This window comes from Oncorhynchus nerka, linkage group LG4 (assembly GCF_034236695.1).
Source record: "Oncorhynchus nerka isolate Pitt River linkage group LG4, Oner_Uvic_2.0, whole genome shotgun sequence".
Lineage (NCBI taxonomy): Eukaryota > Metazoa > Chordata > Actinopteri > Salmoniformes > Salmonidae > Oncorhynchus > Oncorhynchus nerka.
Window position 1 is genome coordinate 46,108,967 of NC_088399.1, and position 16,064 is coordinate 46,125,030.

A 16,064-nucleotide genomic window follows, 5' to 3' on the forward strand; every position below is an offset into this window, starting at 1 on the left:
CCACCACTATCGCTCAGCTATAACCATAATCTACAAACTACCAGCTATAGGACTCTATTTTTGCCTAGCGTTAATGCACCCTCTTTGGTAAATTTGACTTGTAAAAGCCAGCGCTCCTCTTTTATATCAGCTTGCTTGGGCTGAGGTGGGAATGGTGATGTATTTGTGGTGTGTCCTGTAAATCCTGTGTGCCAATTTCAAGCAGCATAACTGGTGATATTTAAGACTCACCAAAAGCTGTTCTTAGCTGTAACTCAATTGGTTATGGCATCAATTTTGCCAGCGGAGGCACACAGTAGCTTAATCAGAGACAAGATGGTGCTGATAGAGATGGCAGCTTCGCTTCAAGTCCTTAGGAAACTGTGCAGTATTTTTTCTTGCATTGTTAGTGTTATTACATACAGCCGGGAAGAACTATTGGATTTCAGAGAAACGTCAACTTACCAGCACTACGACCAGAAATAAGACATTCCCAAAGCGTATTCTTTGCCTGCATCTCCCAGGGCATTTGAACTGATTCCAGAGGCCAACCAGAAACAACGCCGTCGGAGAAGGTGCCGGCGCGGTCTTCTAGTGAGACTTTGGATGTGCGCACACCACCCACCACTTCAGAGTATTTTACTCTAATGTCCAATCCCTAGTTAACAAAGTGAACAATTAGGGCAAGAGTTGCTTTCCAAAGAGATATCCGGGATTGTAACATACTCTGTTACACGGAGACATGGCTAGCTGGGGACATGCTGTCAGAGTCCGTACATCCAACGAGATGTTCAGTGCATCGAGCCGAAAGGAAAAAACATAACTCTTGTAAAAAGAAGGGCGGGGGTGTATGTTTCACGATTAACCACTCGTGGTGTAATTGTAACAACACACAAGAACTCAAGTCCTTTTGTTCACCTGACCTAGAATTATTCCTCACAACCAAATGCCGACCGTATTATCTCCCAAAAGAACTCTCCTCAGTTATAGTCACAGCCGTGTATATCCCCCGCAAGAGGATACCAAGATGGCCATCAATGAATCCCAGACAAATTAAACAACTTCTTGGCGTGCTTTGAGGAGAATACAGTGCCACCCACATGGCCCACCACCAAAGACTGTGGGCTCTCATTCTAGGTGGCCGATGTTCTAAGGTAACTGAACTAATTGACAATCGCCCCGTAGCACTCACTACTTTCATCACAAAGTGCTTTGAGAGACTAGTCAAGGATCATATCACCTCCACCCTACCTGTTACCCTAAACGCACTCCAATTAGCTTATTGCCCCAATAGGTCCACAGATGATGCAGTCGCCATCACACTGCCCTGTCCCATCTGGACAAGAGGAATTCCTATGTAACAATACTGTTCATTGACTACAGCTCAGCATTCAATACCATAGTACCCTCGACTCATCATTAAGCTTGAGACCCTGTACTTCCTGACGGGCCACCCCCAGGTGGTGAAGGTAGGAAACAACAGCTCCACTCCGCTCATCCTCAACACTGGGGCCCCACAAGGGTGCATTCTCAGCCCTCTCCTGTACTCTCAGTTCACCCACGAGTGGCCATGCATGCCTCCAACTCAATCATCAAGTTTGCAGATGACACTACAGTGGTAGGCTTGATTACCAACAACTACGAGACCGCCTCCAGGGAGGAGGTGAGGGCACTCGGAGTGTGGTGTCAGGAAAATAACCTCTCACTCAACATCAGCAAAACAAAAGCAATGATCATGGACTTCAGGAAACAGCAGAGTGAGCACCCCCTATCCACATCAATGGGACAGCAGTGGAGAAGGTGTAAAGTTAAGTTCCTTGGTGTACATATTACTGACAAACTGAAATGGTCCACACACACTGACATTGTGGTGAAGTAGGCGCAACAGCCAACAGTCAACCTCAGGAGGCTAACAAAATGTGGCTTGTCACCGAAAACCCTCACTAACCTTTACAGGTGCTGAATTGAGAGCATCCAGTTGGGCTGTATCACCGCTTGGTACAGCACTGCACTGCCCTCAACCGGAGGACTCTCCAGAGGGTGGTGCGGTCTGCACAACGCATCACCGGGGCAAACTACCTGCCCTCCAGGACACCTACAGCACCCAATGTCACAGGAAGGCCAAAAAGAACAAGGACAATAACCACCTGAGCCACTACCTGTTCACCCCGCTTCCATTCAGAAGGCGAGGTCAGTACAGGTGCATCAAATGTGGGACAGAGAGATTGCAAAACATCTTCTATCTCAAGGCCATCAGATTGTTAAACAGCCACCACTAGCACAGAGAGGTGACTGCCTACCTACAGACTTGATATCATTGGCCACTTTAATAAATGGAACACTAGTCACTTAAATAATGCCACTTTAAGAATGTTTACCTATCTCGCATTACTCATCTCATATGTACAGTTTATACTGTATCCTTCACTATCTATTTATGGTGAGAATGTACATGGCCCAAATGAAATGCAATTGAATCTATTTCTGGAGAAGTACAAATATGGTTGGTTCCATGATGTTTAGAAAACATTACATTTGCGGACAGGTTAACGGTGAGTGGACATTCCCCCTTTCTCTTTATATTAAATCTTTATCCAGCTCCTGTGAAAGTCTATGGAGGATTTGACACACATTCCAAAGTTAAGTTGCCTTGTCTGTATTATACACCCATGGGGAGAAATTCTGGTAACTGTATTTAGACATAGTCTATATAAAACAAGTGGTTGTTAAATTTGTATTAGAATTATACACGGTCTTATCAATAGCCTAGTGAATTGAATCTTGCTTATTGACTATGTTTGGCATATCCATGTCCAGACTGCAATTTACAGTAGGCCTAGCCCCTATATCAGTGTGAATGCTATGGCCTATGTTTAACAATATATTTCCATATTGAAGCAATGCCATTAGAACAATGTAGACTGCAAACATGTTCAACATGTTTATCAGATATGGGGCAGGCTATTTAACAAACTATGCTATAATAGACTAAAATTCTAATTGCAATACACAACTTGAAGCAACAACATATTTAGACATGGAGCATGTTCTGGTTGGACAGTGAGGGGCAAGCCTCAACACACCCACAACTTGTTTATTTATCAAAATAATTTGCGCCAGCTACTGCGCCCCCAATACCAGTGGTGAAAATAGCTCAAATATTACTGACACCCCACTGAACCTATAACGCTAGTGCTAAGACATACCATTCCATTAGGTTTGTTAAAATAGAGCACATCTAAAAATGCTACATCTCAATCAACTCCTGATCTACGTAGTCTGTTCCCTATGCCCTATGAACCTTCAACCTTAACCCATCAGCTGTAACTTAACCAGTATCAGCACTCCACTGTCTTATAGAAAACATTGCTACTGGTATTGCTGCTGTTGTTCCTGGTCTTGTTCTGTTTTGTTGCGTTGAACCGCTATCAACAGGCCAGATTGGTGTCATCTTCAGAGATCCCTGGCGTGAGGGTATGTGCCCTTGGACTACATCGTGGAAGCCAGCACCATGCAGTCCATGGGCATATACACTTGCCTCATGGCTTAGTTCTTCATGGAGACCTGATCCATCAACCCTGGAACCTTCAGACACCCAGCACTGGACTCCTCAACTCTCAAGCTATAATAGATCTACTTCGCAGTCATTGAAAATGGAATTCCTCTACCTCTCTCTCTCTCTAGGGCTTCATTGGAATCGCGGGCCTTTTTGGCCTACCTGGTGCTGATGGCAAAAGAGTATGTTTGTCTTTTTTTTTACCTTACACATCAAAATACTCACTACGTCTGTAATGATTAGGGCCAGGACTTATTCCTGACCTCACCACACACTGTGTACAAGAATGGAGGCAACTCTGACTACCTGTCCCAGTGGTGACTCTGATCTTCCCTCCCTCTGTTTCCATAAGCGACAACCAGTTTCTTGTTTTGATTTAAATGTGGGAACTGCCTCCAGCATGCTATCAGGCTGCATTGAGTAAGTCAGTGTGGGAGTGTTGGTGATGACTCATTGTGACCCCCCTTATCGAGCCTTTGAACTGGCTAAACTAATCAAGGCCTTCCTAAAGCTCAGCCTCCAAAAACACCAGACCATTACCCTACTTATCGCATGCACCAGGGGTTACGTCATGGGTGAGCCTGTAATGGACTTTTCACTATGCAGCTCCACCATACTGTAGCAGGCTAATCTTTGTCTGTTGATCACTGTGTCTGTCTGTCCTTTCTAACTTCCTCCTAATCTTCAAGGAAGACACCTATATGGGACAGAGCACTATAAAATAGCTCCAATTAGCTGGCACAGCTGTAGGTTTGTGCAGAGCAATGTAGAAGCAATAAAAGTATGCATATACATCAAGCAGTATTTACACAGAGTAGCTAAACAAAATACCAACAACAAGTAGCTTACAGTCTGTGATGGTTTGACATTATTACATCAGGTAGTTAGTAGAATTATTCCCAGAGAGTACAATGTTGCTCTGAACTTATTATTGTCTCTCTCTCTCTCTCTCTCTCTCTCTCTCTCGCTCTCTCTCGTTCTATTTTCAGGGCATTCTTGGGGAACCAGGGAAGAGAGGCAAGATGGGTAGGCCGGTAAAGTTGTCTCAACATACTTTATAGATAATTATTTATATGAACTGTTATGAAATGCGTTGATGTCAGCCACAGCAGACGCTGTGTTAAGACTTAACCCACAGGCTTAAGAAATCTATGGTCTCCAGAGACTGATACCGAGAACACTAACAGGACATACAGTATACAGTGTCATGGAGGCTGCTGTCAATGATAGACATAGCTCAGAGCTGTGTTTAGCTAATGTTAGCTTATTGAACACTCAGACCTCTTTCTCTGTCATTCGGTCCTCAAATCCTTATTTGTATTCAGTAGCGTTTTGCGGTGGGAAACAAAAGTGAGCATTCTTGTTGGACAAATTCACATTCAGCATCTCCCAGTTCAGAATTTCAAAAGGTTTTGTGACCACTGAACATGACTTGTTTCAGTGAGTCAGTGTTCCAGTTCCAGCAGGGTTCTACAATATTGTAGCCAGACCTGCTCTCTAGCTGAGAACTCCTTTGAGAGGTTTGGTGCAAAGGCCCGCAGTCACACATTTGTCTACATCATTATAAGCTTCTCTCTTTGCTATTTCCTTTGCTAATAGAAGGGTTACTCTAGGTTGAACACGTCAGAGATGTGCCACATAATAAGAAAAGGCTCATATTGAAATGAGCTTATTTGGTCACCTTTCTCTCGATGGGATCATGTAGTTTGGATACTTTAAAAAATCACCTTTATTCAACCAGGTAGGCCAGTTGAGAACAAGTTCTCATTTACAACTGCGACCTGGCCAAGTCAAAGCAAAGCAGTGCAACAAAAACAACAACACAGAGTTACACATAAACAAATGTACAGTCAATAACACAAAAAAATATATGTACAGTGTGTGCAAATGCAGGGAGGTAGGCCATAGAGGGGAAATAATTACAATTTAACATTAACACTGGAGTGATAGATGTGCAGATGATGATGTGCAAGTAGAGATACTGGAGTGCAAAGGAGCAAAAAAATACAAATTAAATGACAGTATGGGGAAGAGGGAGTTGGATGGGCTATTTACAGATGGGCTGTGTACAGGTACAGTGATCGGTAAGCTGCTCTGACAGCTGATGCTTAAAGTTAGAGAGGGATAGATAAGGCTTCAGTGATTTTTGCAATTCATTCCAGTCATTGGCTGCAGATAACTGTAAGGAAAGACGGCCAAAGGAAGTGTTGGCTTTGGGGATGAACAGTGAAATATACCTGCTGGAGCGTGTGCTACGGGTGAGTGTTGCTATGGTGACCAGTGTGCTGCGAAGGCGGGGATTTACCTAGCAAATACTTATAGATGACCTGGCGCCAGTGGTGGGTAGTATATGGGGCTTTGGTGATAAAACGGATGGCACTGTGATGGACTACATCCAGTTTGCTGAGTAGAGTGTAGGAGGCTATTTTGTAAATGACATCTCCGAATTCAAGGATCGGTAGGATAGTCAGTTTTACGAGGGTATGTTTGGCAGCATGAGTGAAGGATGCTTTGTTGCAAAATAGGAAGCCGATTCAATTTTGAATTGGAGATGCTTAAGTCTGGCTGGAGAGTTTACAGTCTAACCAGACACCTAGGTATTTGTAGTTGTCCACATATTCTAAGTCAGAACTGTCCAGAGTAGTGATACTAGTCGGGCAGGTGGGTGCGGGAAGAGTCGGTTGAAGCATGCCTTTAGTTTTAGCTAGCTGCGATTATCCGGCGTAAAGGTTCAGAGCTTGCGGTATAAATCTGGAGATGTGGTAGAGAAAAATCAGTCTGATATGCTCTTGGTTGATATTGCGCTGTTCAGATTGGCAGGAATTGACCAGGTTGAGGCTGGCTGATGTCCGAGTTAACGGCGGGGACCGCTAGCAGTGGCAAACTGACAACTAGCAAGTAGCTAGTTAGCTGGCTAGCTCCTGAAGGGGATTCTGGTTCTAAAGTATAAAATTAGCAGATCCGTACCACATTGGGTGAGGCGGGTTGCAGTATATTCAGTCCGTAGATGGAAAGTGAGTGAAAAATATATGCAAAATATAGGACGGGACAAGACAAAAACAGACGGACCACCTGTAGGTTTTATTTGTGCCAGTGTCTTTCAAATAACATTTTATTTGTCACGTTTTGTAAACAACAGGTGTAGACTAACAGTGAAATAGTTACTTATCCCAACAATTCAAAGAAAGAAATAGAAAAATAACAACGAGGAATAAATACACAATGTGTAAAGATAACTAGTATACACTATATACACAGGGTACCAGTACCGAGGCGATGTGCAAGAGTTTGAGGTAATTAAGGTAGATATGTACATATACTGTAGGTAGGGGTAAAGTGACTAGGCAACAGGATAGATAGATAAGCAGTAACAGCAGCATATGTCTAGAGTCAAGTGGGTCAATGCCGAGACTGCAAAACTTAAACTAAACGCAGACTCAAATAGCTGACTGTCCCTTTTAATAGCTGGACATCTGCACACATTTAATTAAATAAACACCGGTTTCAAACGCAAGGTCTAAATGAACTGTTTACGAGGTTTAATGTTTGATTTGGTACATTCAATAATTCAGTACTTTACTTATTTGTAATGACTAAGAAACTGCTAGCCATTGGCTGCTAACAGCTGAGAACTGCTAGCTGGCAAGTACACAAACAACTTCAGGAGTACAGGCCCCTAAAAATGGGCTAATTGCCCTTTAGTGACAAAGGGAAGTACTGACAAATGTACTGTCAAAGAAGAGAAAAAAATTTCTGTCAAGGAAAAGTTTTTATTTATAGAGGTTCCTGGTGGAGAGCCAGACTCGACTACCAGGATGGAACATGGGAGCCTCACTGAGGTGGTGATCCGCCTGCTCTTTCTGATGGCAGGTTGTGCGCTGGAGTGTCGCGTGGGCATTGTTCCATACCTCTTCTGCACATCTGAACTACTGAAAGCCAATGCAGCTGCTGCCTATTGGCTTTCAGTAAATAATACTTACAAAGAAACTCAACACACCCAAGCCACTGTTGAAGCGCGAGCAGCTTAGAAAAAAAAATATCCAATGAGGTTGTTATTTATGTGGTAGCTTTTAAGTGGGGATGTGTGCACATGCATTCATGAGGGAGCGTTTGTATGTGCACGCATTTCCTTTGTTTTGGCATGTACAGTTTGTGTTTGTTGTGTTTCTGTGTGTGTGCATGCTCTCTTCCCCTCTGATGCATCTAGAGGTCAGCTATTCCCTAGGGATCTTTGACTGCTTCACTTACAGTACACATGTCAAGTGGTAAAGCCATTCTCTGTATGCAGATTCACTTTTCAGGTTCAGCAGATTGTCTGTTAACTTAAACTATGTTCTCACAATCTTAAAATTGTTTGCTGACATTTAATACTTGATGACAGAGGTTGTTTAGTTTTTCAGACAGAGTGGAAAGATCTGTGCCTGCAGAGATTTCTGATGTTGTCCTGTGGCAATGATAAATTATATCTACATAGAAACAAAATTCACCTAATCGCAGTGTATGTACTCACTCGCACATGCACATTTTGCAACTCCTGTGGCAGGCCGGGGAATTGCACGCTGACGCGGTTGCCAGGTGCACGGTGTTTCCTCCAACACATTGGTGCGGCTGGCTTCCGGGTTAAGCGGGCATTGTGTCAAGAAACAGTGCGGCTTGACTGGGTTGTGTTTCGGCTCTCGACATTCACCTCTCCCGAGTCCGTACCAGAATTGCAGCGACAAGACTAACTACCAATTGGTTACCACCAAATTGGGGAGAAATAAGAGTGGAGACTGTTATAGCAGCAAAGAGGGTGACCAACTCCACATTAATACTCATGATTTTAGAATGAGATGGTCCAAGATGTGTCCACATACTTTTGATCATGTAGATCTAGTAGGGTACCTGCACGATTTAAGTAAAGTTTTACCAGAGATTGCATTTACAACACATTGACATTTTAATTTGGGATACAGGGATCCCTAAGGGCTCAGACATTTGCTGGCAGAGAGAACTTAGGATCTCTGAACCCAATTTGCGAATCGAGTGCGCACCCATTTTACATGTGGAATCACAGGAAAAATGTGATGCCTTAGGGTGGTCCCTAAAACAGGCAGACGAATGCTAGATCCACTTTCGTTGCGATGTGTACAAGCCTTAAGACACATTGCTTGCCCTCTTGGAGTACTGCTCAGCTACAGTCCCAGAGACCTTTATGTTTTCGCCATTCAAATCATGTTTAGATGTTAGTTTGGTAGATTTGGATACCGAAGTTATTTTCAATTTAAGATGACATTTTTGGGCTTCATTTATTCAGTGAGTTTGCTTAGCCTCTGGTGTAGTATTGTAATATATCATGTTATATTTCACATTTACATTACATTTAAGTCATTTAGCAGACGCTCTTATCCAGAGCGACTTACAAATTGGTGCATTCACCTTATGACATCCAGTGGAACAGCCACTTTACAATAGTGCATCTAAATCTTTTAAGGGGGGATTTCACTTATGTTACAATTACTAGAAGCTATACAATTACTGCAATGGCTTTGCTGTGACTAAAATGAAAGTGTATTGTGTAATAATAATCTAAAGGCAGAATGATTTCTGACCTGAAATTAATAATTGTAAGAGAAATTGAGTTTGAATGTGAAATATACTGTAGAATGCAAAGGTTTTCAAACTCTGTAGTATGATAGCCCATTGTAGATATAAAACATGATTTAGCACGCATTGTACTAGCACAAGTTTTTTTCTAGAGTGAATAAAAAATAAAATCACAAACAAAGATTGGGATGATGTCTTCATGTAAAACAGACACTTAAGCTTTGTTTTTTTTTTTTCTGAACAGCATTAGCATCAGGGTCAAAGTTAGCCTGGTCCCAGATCTGTATGTGCTTTAGTCAACTCCTCTGCCATCTGCTCTGACCATTGGTGCACTTGTAGGTCTGGGACCAGACTAGCAGTAGCATTCTTACTTTCTTTAAATCAGACCTGGTGATACTGTGCAGTAGTAAAAATGTAACTACTGTGATTAGTAGAACTACTGTGCATTAGTACAAATGGATGTACCAATCGCAGATTGTCGCTTTAAAGCTGCTCTCTCTCCAGGGGTTTCCTGGAGACTTTGGTGAAAGAGGACCACCAGGACCAGATGGGGACCCAGTAAGTGACCTTTCATGAACAAACATGCACACACACAACATTGGTCCATACAGTTTCTATCTAGACATACTATATTACTTTACTCCACATCACTATGTAGTAAGATGTAAAACCTCCACAGGCACTGTCCTACATAGCACACAATCACATCCCCTCTTTCCCAGTGAAATACTTTTCTATTTATCTCATTCTCACCTGTGTAATGGAGTGAAGTCTTTAAGAGCACTTAACTCACCACACCGTCCACACACACACTCCCATACACACTCTTCTCCTGGCTTTTCACTCAGTGGGAATGTGGACTGTGATACTTTTCAACAATGATAAGAAAATCCTCTCTGACCACAAAGGATCAAAGAGTGACTGTTTTGTTTGTAAGTACTTTTTGGACATACAGATGGACAGACAAGGTTTATGATATTGCATTTTTTATTTCACTGTGTTCTTTGTATTATAGATTTTATTTTCATTGGCATCAAAGGCCCTAAAAAGTGTCAGACTCCAGCCACCCTAGTCATAGACGGTTCTCTCTGCTACCGCACGGCAAGCGGTACTAGAGCGCCAAGAGGTTCCTAAATAGCTTCTACTCCCAAGCTATAACACTCCAGCGTAGCCTAGTGGTTAGAGCGTTGGACTAGTAACCGGAAGGTTGCGAGTTCAAACCCCCGAGCTGACAAGGTACAAATCTGTCGTTCTGCCCCTGAACAGGCAGTTAACCCACTGTTCCCAGGCCGTCATTGAAAATAAGAATGTGTTCTTAACTGACTTGCCTGGTTAAATAAAGGTAAAATTAAATTAAATTAAATTTGTAGTTTGAAGCACAGAATTGTCTAGAATGTCATTGTATGCTGTAGCGTTAAGATTTCCCTTCGAACTAAGGGGCCTAGACCAAACCATTATTACAGCTGGCACTATGCATTCGGGCAGGTAGTGTTCTCATGGCATCCGCCAAACCCAGATTAATCTGTTGGACTACCAGATGGTGAAGAGTGATTCATCCATTGAACACTTTTCCCATACTCCAGAGTCCAATGGCGGAGAGCTTTTCACCACTGCAGCCAATGCTTGGCATTGTGCATGCTGATTTTAGGCTTTTGTGCAGCTGTCTGGCCATGGAAATCCATTTCATGAAACTCTCGAGAGATCAGTTCTGCAGCTCTAGAAGGGCAGAAATCTGACAAACTGGCTTGTTGAAAGTCACGGAGCTCTTCGGTAAGGCCATTCTACTGCACTGCCAGTGTTTGTCTATGGAGATTGCATTGCTGTGTGCTTTATTTTATACATATGTTTGCAACATTTCAGGCTGAAATAGCTACATTCACTAATTTGAAGGGGTGTCCGCATCCTTTTGTGTATGTCTATTGTATGTCCCAGAAATCTGGAAATTATACTTTATGCTAATTCAGATATTTATTTTCCACAAGTCATTTTTAAAAATAAGGGTCAAAATGATTGGCACCCTTTTTTTCTGCCACCTTCCACTTCTGAGGATAATGGCACAGAACCTTTTTCTAAAATGTTTTATGAGATTGGAGAAGACATTGTGAGAGATCTTATACCATTCATCCATTCAGAATCTTTCCAGATCCTTTATATCTTTCGTCGGCACTTATGGACTGCCCTCTTCAATTCAAACTACAGGTTTTCAATGGTGTTCAAGTCCAGACACTGAAATGACCATTGCAAAATGTTGATTTTTGTAGTAAATGAACCCGTTTTTTGTGGATGTGTGCTTGGGGTTATTGTCTTGCTGGAAGTTCCACTTGCAGCCAAGTTTCAGTATCCTGGCAGAGGCAACCAAGTTTCAGTATCCTGGCAGAGGCAACCAAGTTTCAGTATCCTGGCAGAGGCAACCAAGTTTCATGGCAGAGGCAACCAAGTTTCAGTATCCTGGCAGAGGCAACCAAGTTTCAGTATCCTGGCAGAGGCAAACAAGTTTCAGTATCCTGGCAGAATCAACCAGGTTTTTAGCAAAAATGTCCTGGTACTTGAAGTTCATGAAGCTGCTGAACATAACAAGGGCCCCGGACACCTCATTTATCAAAGGTGCATGAGCACAAAAAATACTCTTAATTAACCTTGCGTGCTCCACAAGGCTGTTTGGCTCATCTCCTTCGCAAAAAAAATTAATAACTTTGCATCTGTTTCTGATTAATAATCAAATAAAACCCAGAAACGAAACAGGCTGAAAAATAATTTGTTTGTCATAGGAAAAAACACTGCATTCACATGGATTTCCATGAAGTGGGAGGTTTGGGTTTGTCACTACAAGCCCAAATATATAATACTTTGACTAAAACAATGACTTATTGACTCAAATCTGTGTACAACATCATGGGTAAACTCTGGCCACCGTCTTTCAGTTCGAAAAAGTGCTACTGGTGTGGGAGTTTAAAACGTAAGCCTAATGATAAAACGGATACATTTTCCATTGGTAAGAAGATTGCATATATTTATTAGCTTTTGCATTAGGCCTAAATCATAATCGTATTGCAGGGAATGTCTCTACTATTCTGACGTGACTGGTTTTCCCACTACACAACAAATAGGCCTATTAGGCATTTATCCATCAGTCATTCAATAGCCAACCATGCTCTGAGGTAAATAGACCGGTAAGTGGTAGCCTATTTAAAATATTTGACAGTATGGGTAGGCTGTACTATAGTATTTTTGGGCCATAGGAGTGGTGTCTTAGCCCATTTAATCTCAGAACCTATAGCAAGGCAAGAGATCACAGTATTAATAAACAAAATATTCAACAACAATTATTTTGCATAGAAGTGTGGGCTGTAGGCAGTATTTACTTTTAAATTGTTCAATAGACAATCAATCTTGCAGAATTTGCAGCCAGAGTTTGTAACTCATATAGGTGACATGCATTCTTACTTTTTTTTAAATAACTATGAAAGATGAAAACATTCTTCCCACACCTCTACAGAAATGTTTACTAATTTGCCATTGCCCAAAAATAAACAGACATGCCCACTCCCCAGACAGGTGCATGTCTAATGGCGAGCAGTTGCCATGCCAGGCGGCGATGCTCTCGATGGTGCAGCTGTAGAACTGTTTTAAGATCTGGGGACCCATGCCAAATCTTTTCAGTTGTTGTGCCCTCTTCACGACTGTCTTGGTGTGTTTGGACCATGATAGTTTGTTGGTGATGCGGACACCAAGGAACTTGAAACTCTTGACCCTCTCCACTACAGGCCCGTCAATGTTAATTGGGGCCTGTTCGACCCTCCTTTTCCTGTAGTCCACAATCAGCTCCTTTGTCTTGCTCACATTGAGGGAGAGGTTGCTGTCCTGGCACTACACTGCCAGGTCTCTGACCTCCCTATAGGCTTGCTCAACGTTGTCGGGGATCAGGCCTACCACTGTGTCGTCAGCAAACTTGATGATGGTGTTGGAGTCGTGTTTGGCCACGCAGATGTGGGTGAACAGGGAATACAGGAGGGGAATAGGCACACACCCCTGAGGGGCCCCCATGTTGAGGATCTGCGTGGCAGATGTGTTGTTGCCTACCCTCACTACCTGGTGGCGGTCCGTCAGGAAGTCCAGGATCCAGTTGCAGAGGGAGGTATTTAGTCCCAGGGTCCTTAGCTTAGTGATGAGCTTTGAGGGCACTATAGTGTTGAACACTGAGCTGTAGTCAATAAACAGCATTCTCATGTAGGCATTCCTTTTGTACAGGTGGGAAAGGGCAGTGTGGAGTGTGATTGAGATTGCGCCATCTGTGAATCTGTTGAGGCAGTATGCGCATTGGAGTGGGTTGAGGGTTTCCGGATTATGGTGTTTATGTGAGTCATGACCAGCCTTTCAAAGCACTTCATGGCTACCAATGTGAGTGCTACGGGGTGGTAGCCATTTAGGCAGATTATGTTCGCTTTCTTGGGCACAGGTACTATGGTGGTATGCTTGAAACATGTTGGTATTACAGACTCTGTAAGGGAGAGGTTGAAAATGTCAGTGAAGACACTTGCCAATTGTTCCGCACATGCTCTGAGTACACGTCCTGGTAATCCGTCTGGCCCCGCGGCTTTGTGAATGTTTACTTGTTTGCTAACATCAAGAACGGAGATGTTTATGATGTTTATGATGCTTTTGCGATGTTCAATTCATTCGCACAAAAGCATTCACTGTGAAAGTTGATACATGTAGGGCCTTCATATATAGGCTATGAGCAGCACTTAGTTCAATCAGTTATTGTTTTCTTGCTCAAACTGCGAGCAACACCTGTCAAACTCAGACATTTCTCTCAAATCACAGGGATGTCGATTCTCATGGGACTAGTATTATCAGAGGACTTTCCCAAAAAACTTCAGTTTCCATTTAACACATCTAAACAGTAGGCTACATTTCCTTTGACATGCCATAGACCTATTTGAAGTTCTGTTTTGTGACTGTGGAATATGTATAGTGCCTCAGTCATCACAGTAACAGCCGGCACTGCTATTATCCTCTTTTACCACTTTACCAAATATTTTCCGAACATGACTTTTCTGGCCCGCACATCACTAATGCTCACAACATTCAGTTACACCCACACCATTCCAACACAGAAAAGCTGCTTTTTAACATACAGTTAAAAAGCAGTTTTTTGAAAGGAAAACCATTCCACTCATATTGTAAGTAATTATAGGTCCTATTTCATAAAAATCTGAAAAGGTAGTTACTTTAAAAAAGTAAATGTTTATGCAGATGACATTTTATTAGTTTTTATAAGAATCTTTAGAGGTGCCAAAGTATTAGTTGTTGTAACGGTTTTCTTCTGGTGAAAGAGAGGCGGACCAAAATGCAGCGTGGTTAGTTTTGTACATCTTTAATAAAGATGAAAGTACAACAATCTACAAAACAAGAAACGTGAAAAAAAATGAAACAGTCCTATCTGGTGCCACAAACACAAAGACAGGAACAATCACCCACAAGAGACCTAAAGATTATGGCTGCCTAAATATGGTTCCCAATCAGAGACAACGATAAACACCTGCCTCTGATTGAGAACCACTCTAGGCAACCATAGACTTACCTAGAGTACTACTCTAACCACAATCCCATAACTACAAACAACCCCAGACAAAACAAACCACATAAATCCCCATGTCACACCCTGGCCTCACCAAAATACTAACAAAAACACAGAATACTAAGGCCAGGGCGTGACAATTGTTAAACAAAATCTCTTTCAAGGAGCAATTTGTATTAGTATAAAATAATATCCTCCCAAAAAAACAAATGCATACAATATGCAATTAACTTAAATATAAACGCAACATGTAAAGTTTGGGTCTCATGTTTCATGAGCTGAAATTAACGATCACAAATTATTTATCTCAATTTGTGCACAAATGTGTTTACATCCCAAGATAATCCATCCACCTGACAGGTGTGGCATATAAAGAAGCTGATTAAACAGTATGACAATTACAAAGGTGCTCTGTTGTCCCCACCTTGTGCTGGGGACAATAAAAGGCCACTCTAAAATTAGAAGTTTTGTCACACAACAAAATGTCAGACGTCTCAAGTTGAGGGAGTGTGCGTTTGGCATTCTGACTGCAGGAATGTTCACCAGAGCTGTTGCTAAAGAATGTATTGTTAATTTCTCTTCCATAAACCGCCTCCAATGTTGTTTTAGAGAATTTGGAAGTACGTCCAACCGGCCTCCCATGAGCTACGGACAACAAACACAATTGTCTGTTATCGATGGCAATTTGAATGCACAGAGATTGTCACGATCGTTTAGAGATGGATTGGACCAAAGTGCACCGTGGTAGGCGTACATTTTTCATTATTTAAATGTCACCGAAAAAACAATACAAAAATGAACGTAACGCTACATGCAGAAAGCAACTACACACAAACAAGATCCCACAATCTAAAGGTGGAAAAAAGGCTGCCAAAGTATGATCCCCAATCGGAGACAACGATAGACAGCTGCCTCTGATTGGGAACCCTACCCGGCCAACAAAGAAATAGAAAAACTAGAATGCCCACCCAAATCACACCCCAACCTAAGGTCAGGGCATGACAGAGATACCTTGACGAGATCCTGTGGCCCATTTTTCATGCCATTTATCCGCCACCATCACCTCATGTTTCAGTATGATGCACACCCCCATGCTCACCAAACTGTACATGTCACCCATTGAGCATCTGGATCGACGTGCACAACAGCATGTTCCAATTCCCAACAATATCCAGCAACTTCACACAGCTATTGAAGAGTAGTGGGACAACATTCCCCAGGCCACAGCCTGATCAACTCTAATAGAAGGAGATGTTGTGCTGCTTGAGGCACATGGTGGTCACACAAAGTATCTGTATACCCACTCATATGAAATCCATAGATTAGGGCATAATTGATTTATTTCAACTGACAGATTTCCTT

At 42.3% G+C, this 16,064-nt stretch overlaps 1 protein-coding gene across 1 annotated transcript in view; it reads left to right on the top strand.

Moving 5' to 3' along the window:
• col27a1a (collagen, type XXVII, alpha 1a) overlaps nt 1–16,064 on the top strand; it is a 250,288-nt gene that overhangs the window by 94,672 nt on the left and 139,552 nt on the right. Inside the window, exons 11-13 of the mRNA XM_029657740.2 lie at nt 3,664–3,717; nt 4,525–4,569; nt 9,626–9,679. Coding sequence (XP_029513600.1) covers nt 3,664–3,717; nt 4,525–4,569; nt 9,626–9,679 — 153 coding nt within the window. The remainder of the gene's footprint in view (nt 1–3,663; nt 3,718–4,524; nt 4,570–9,625; nt 9,680–16,064) is intronic.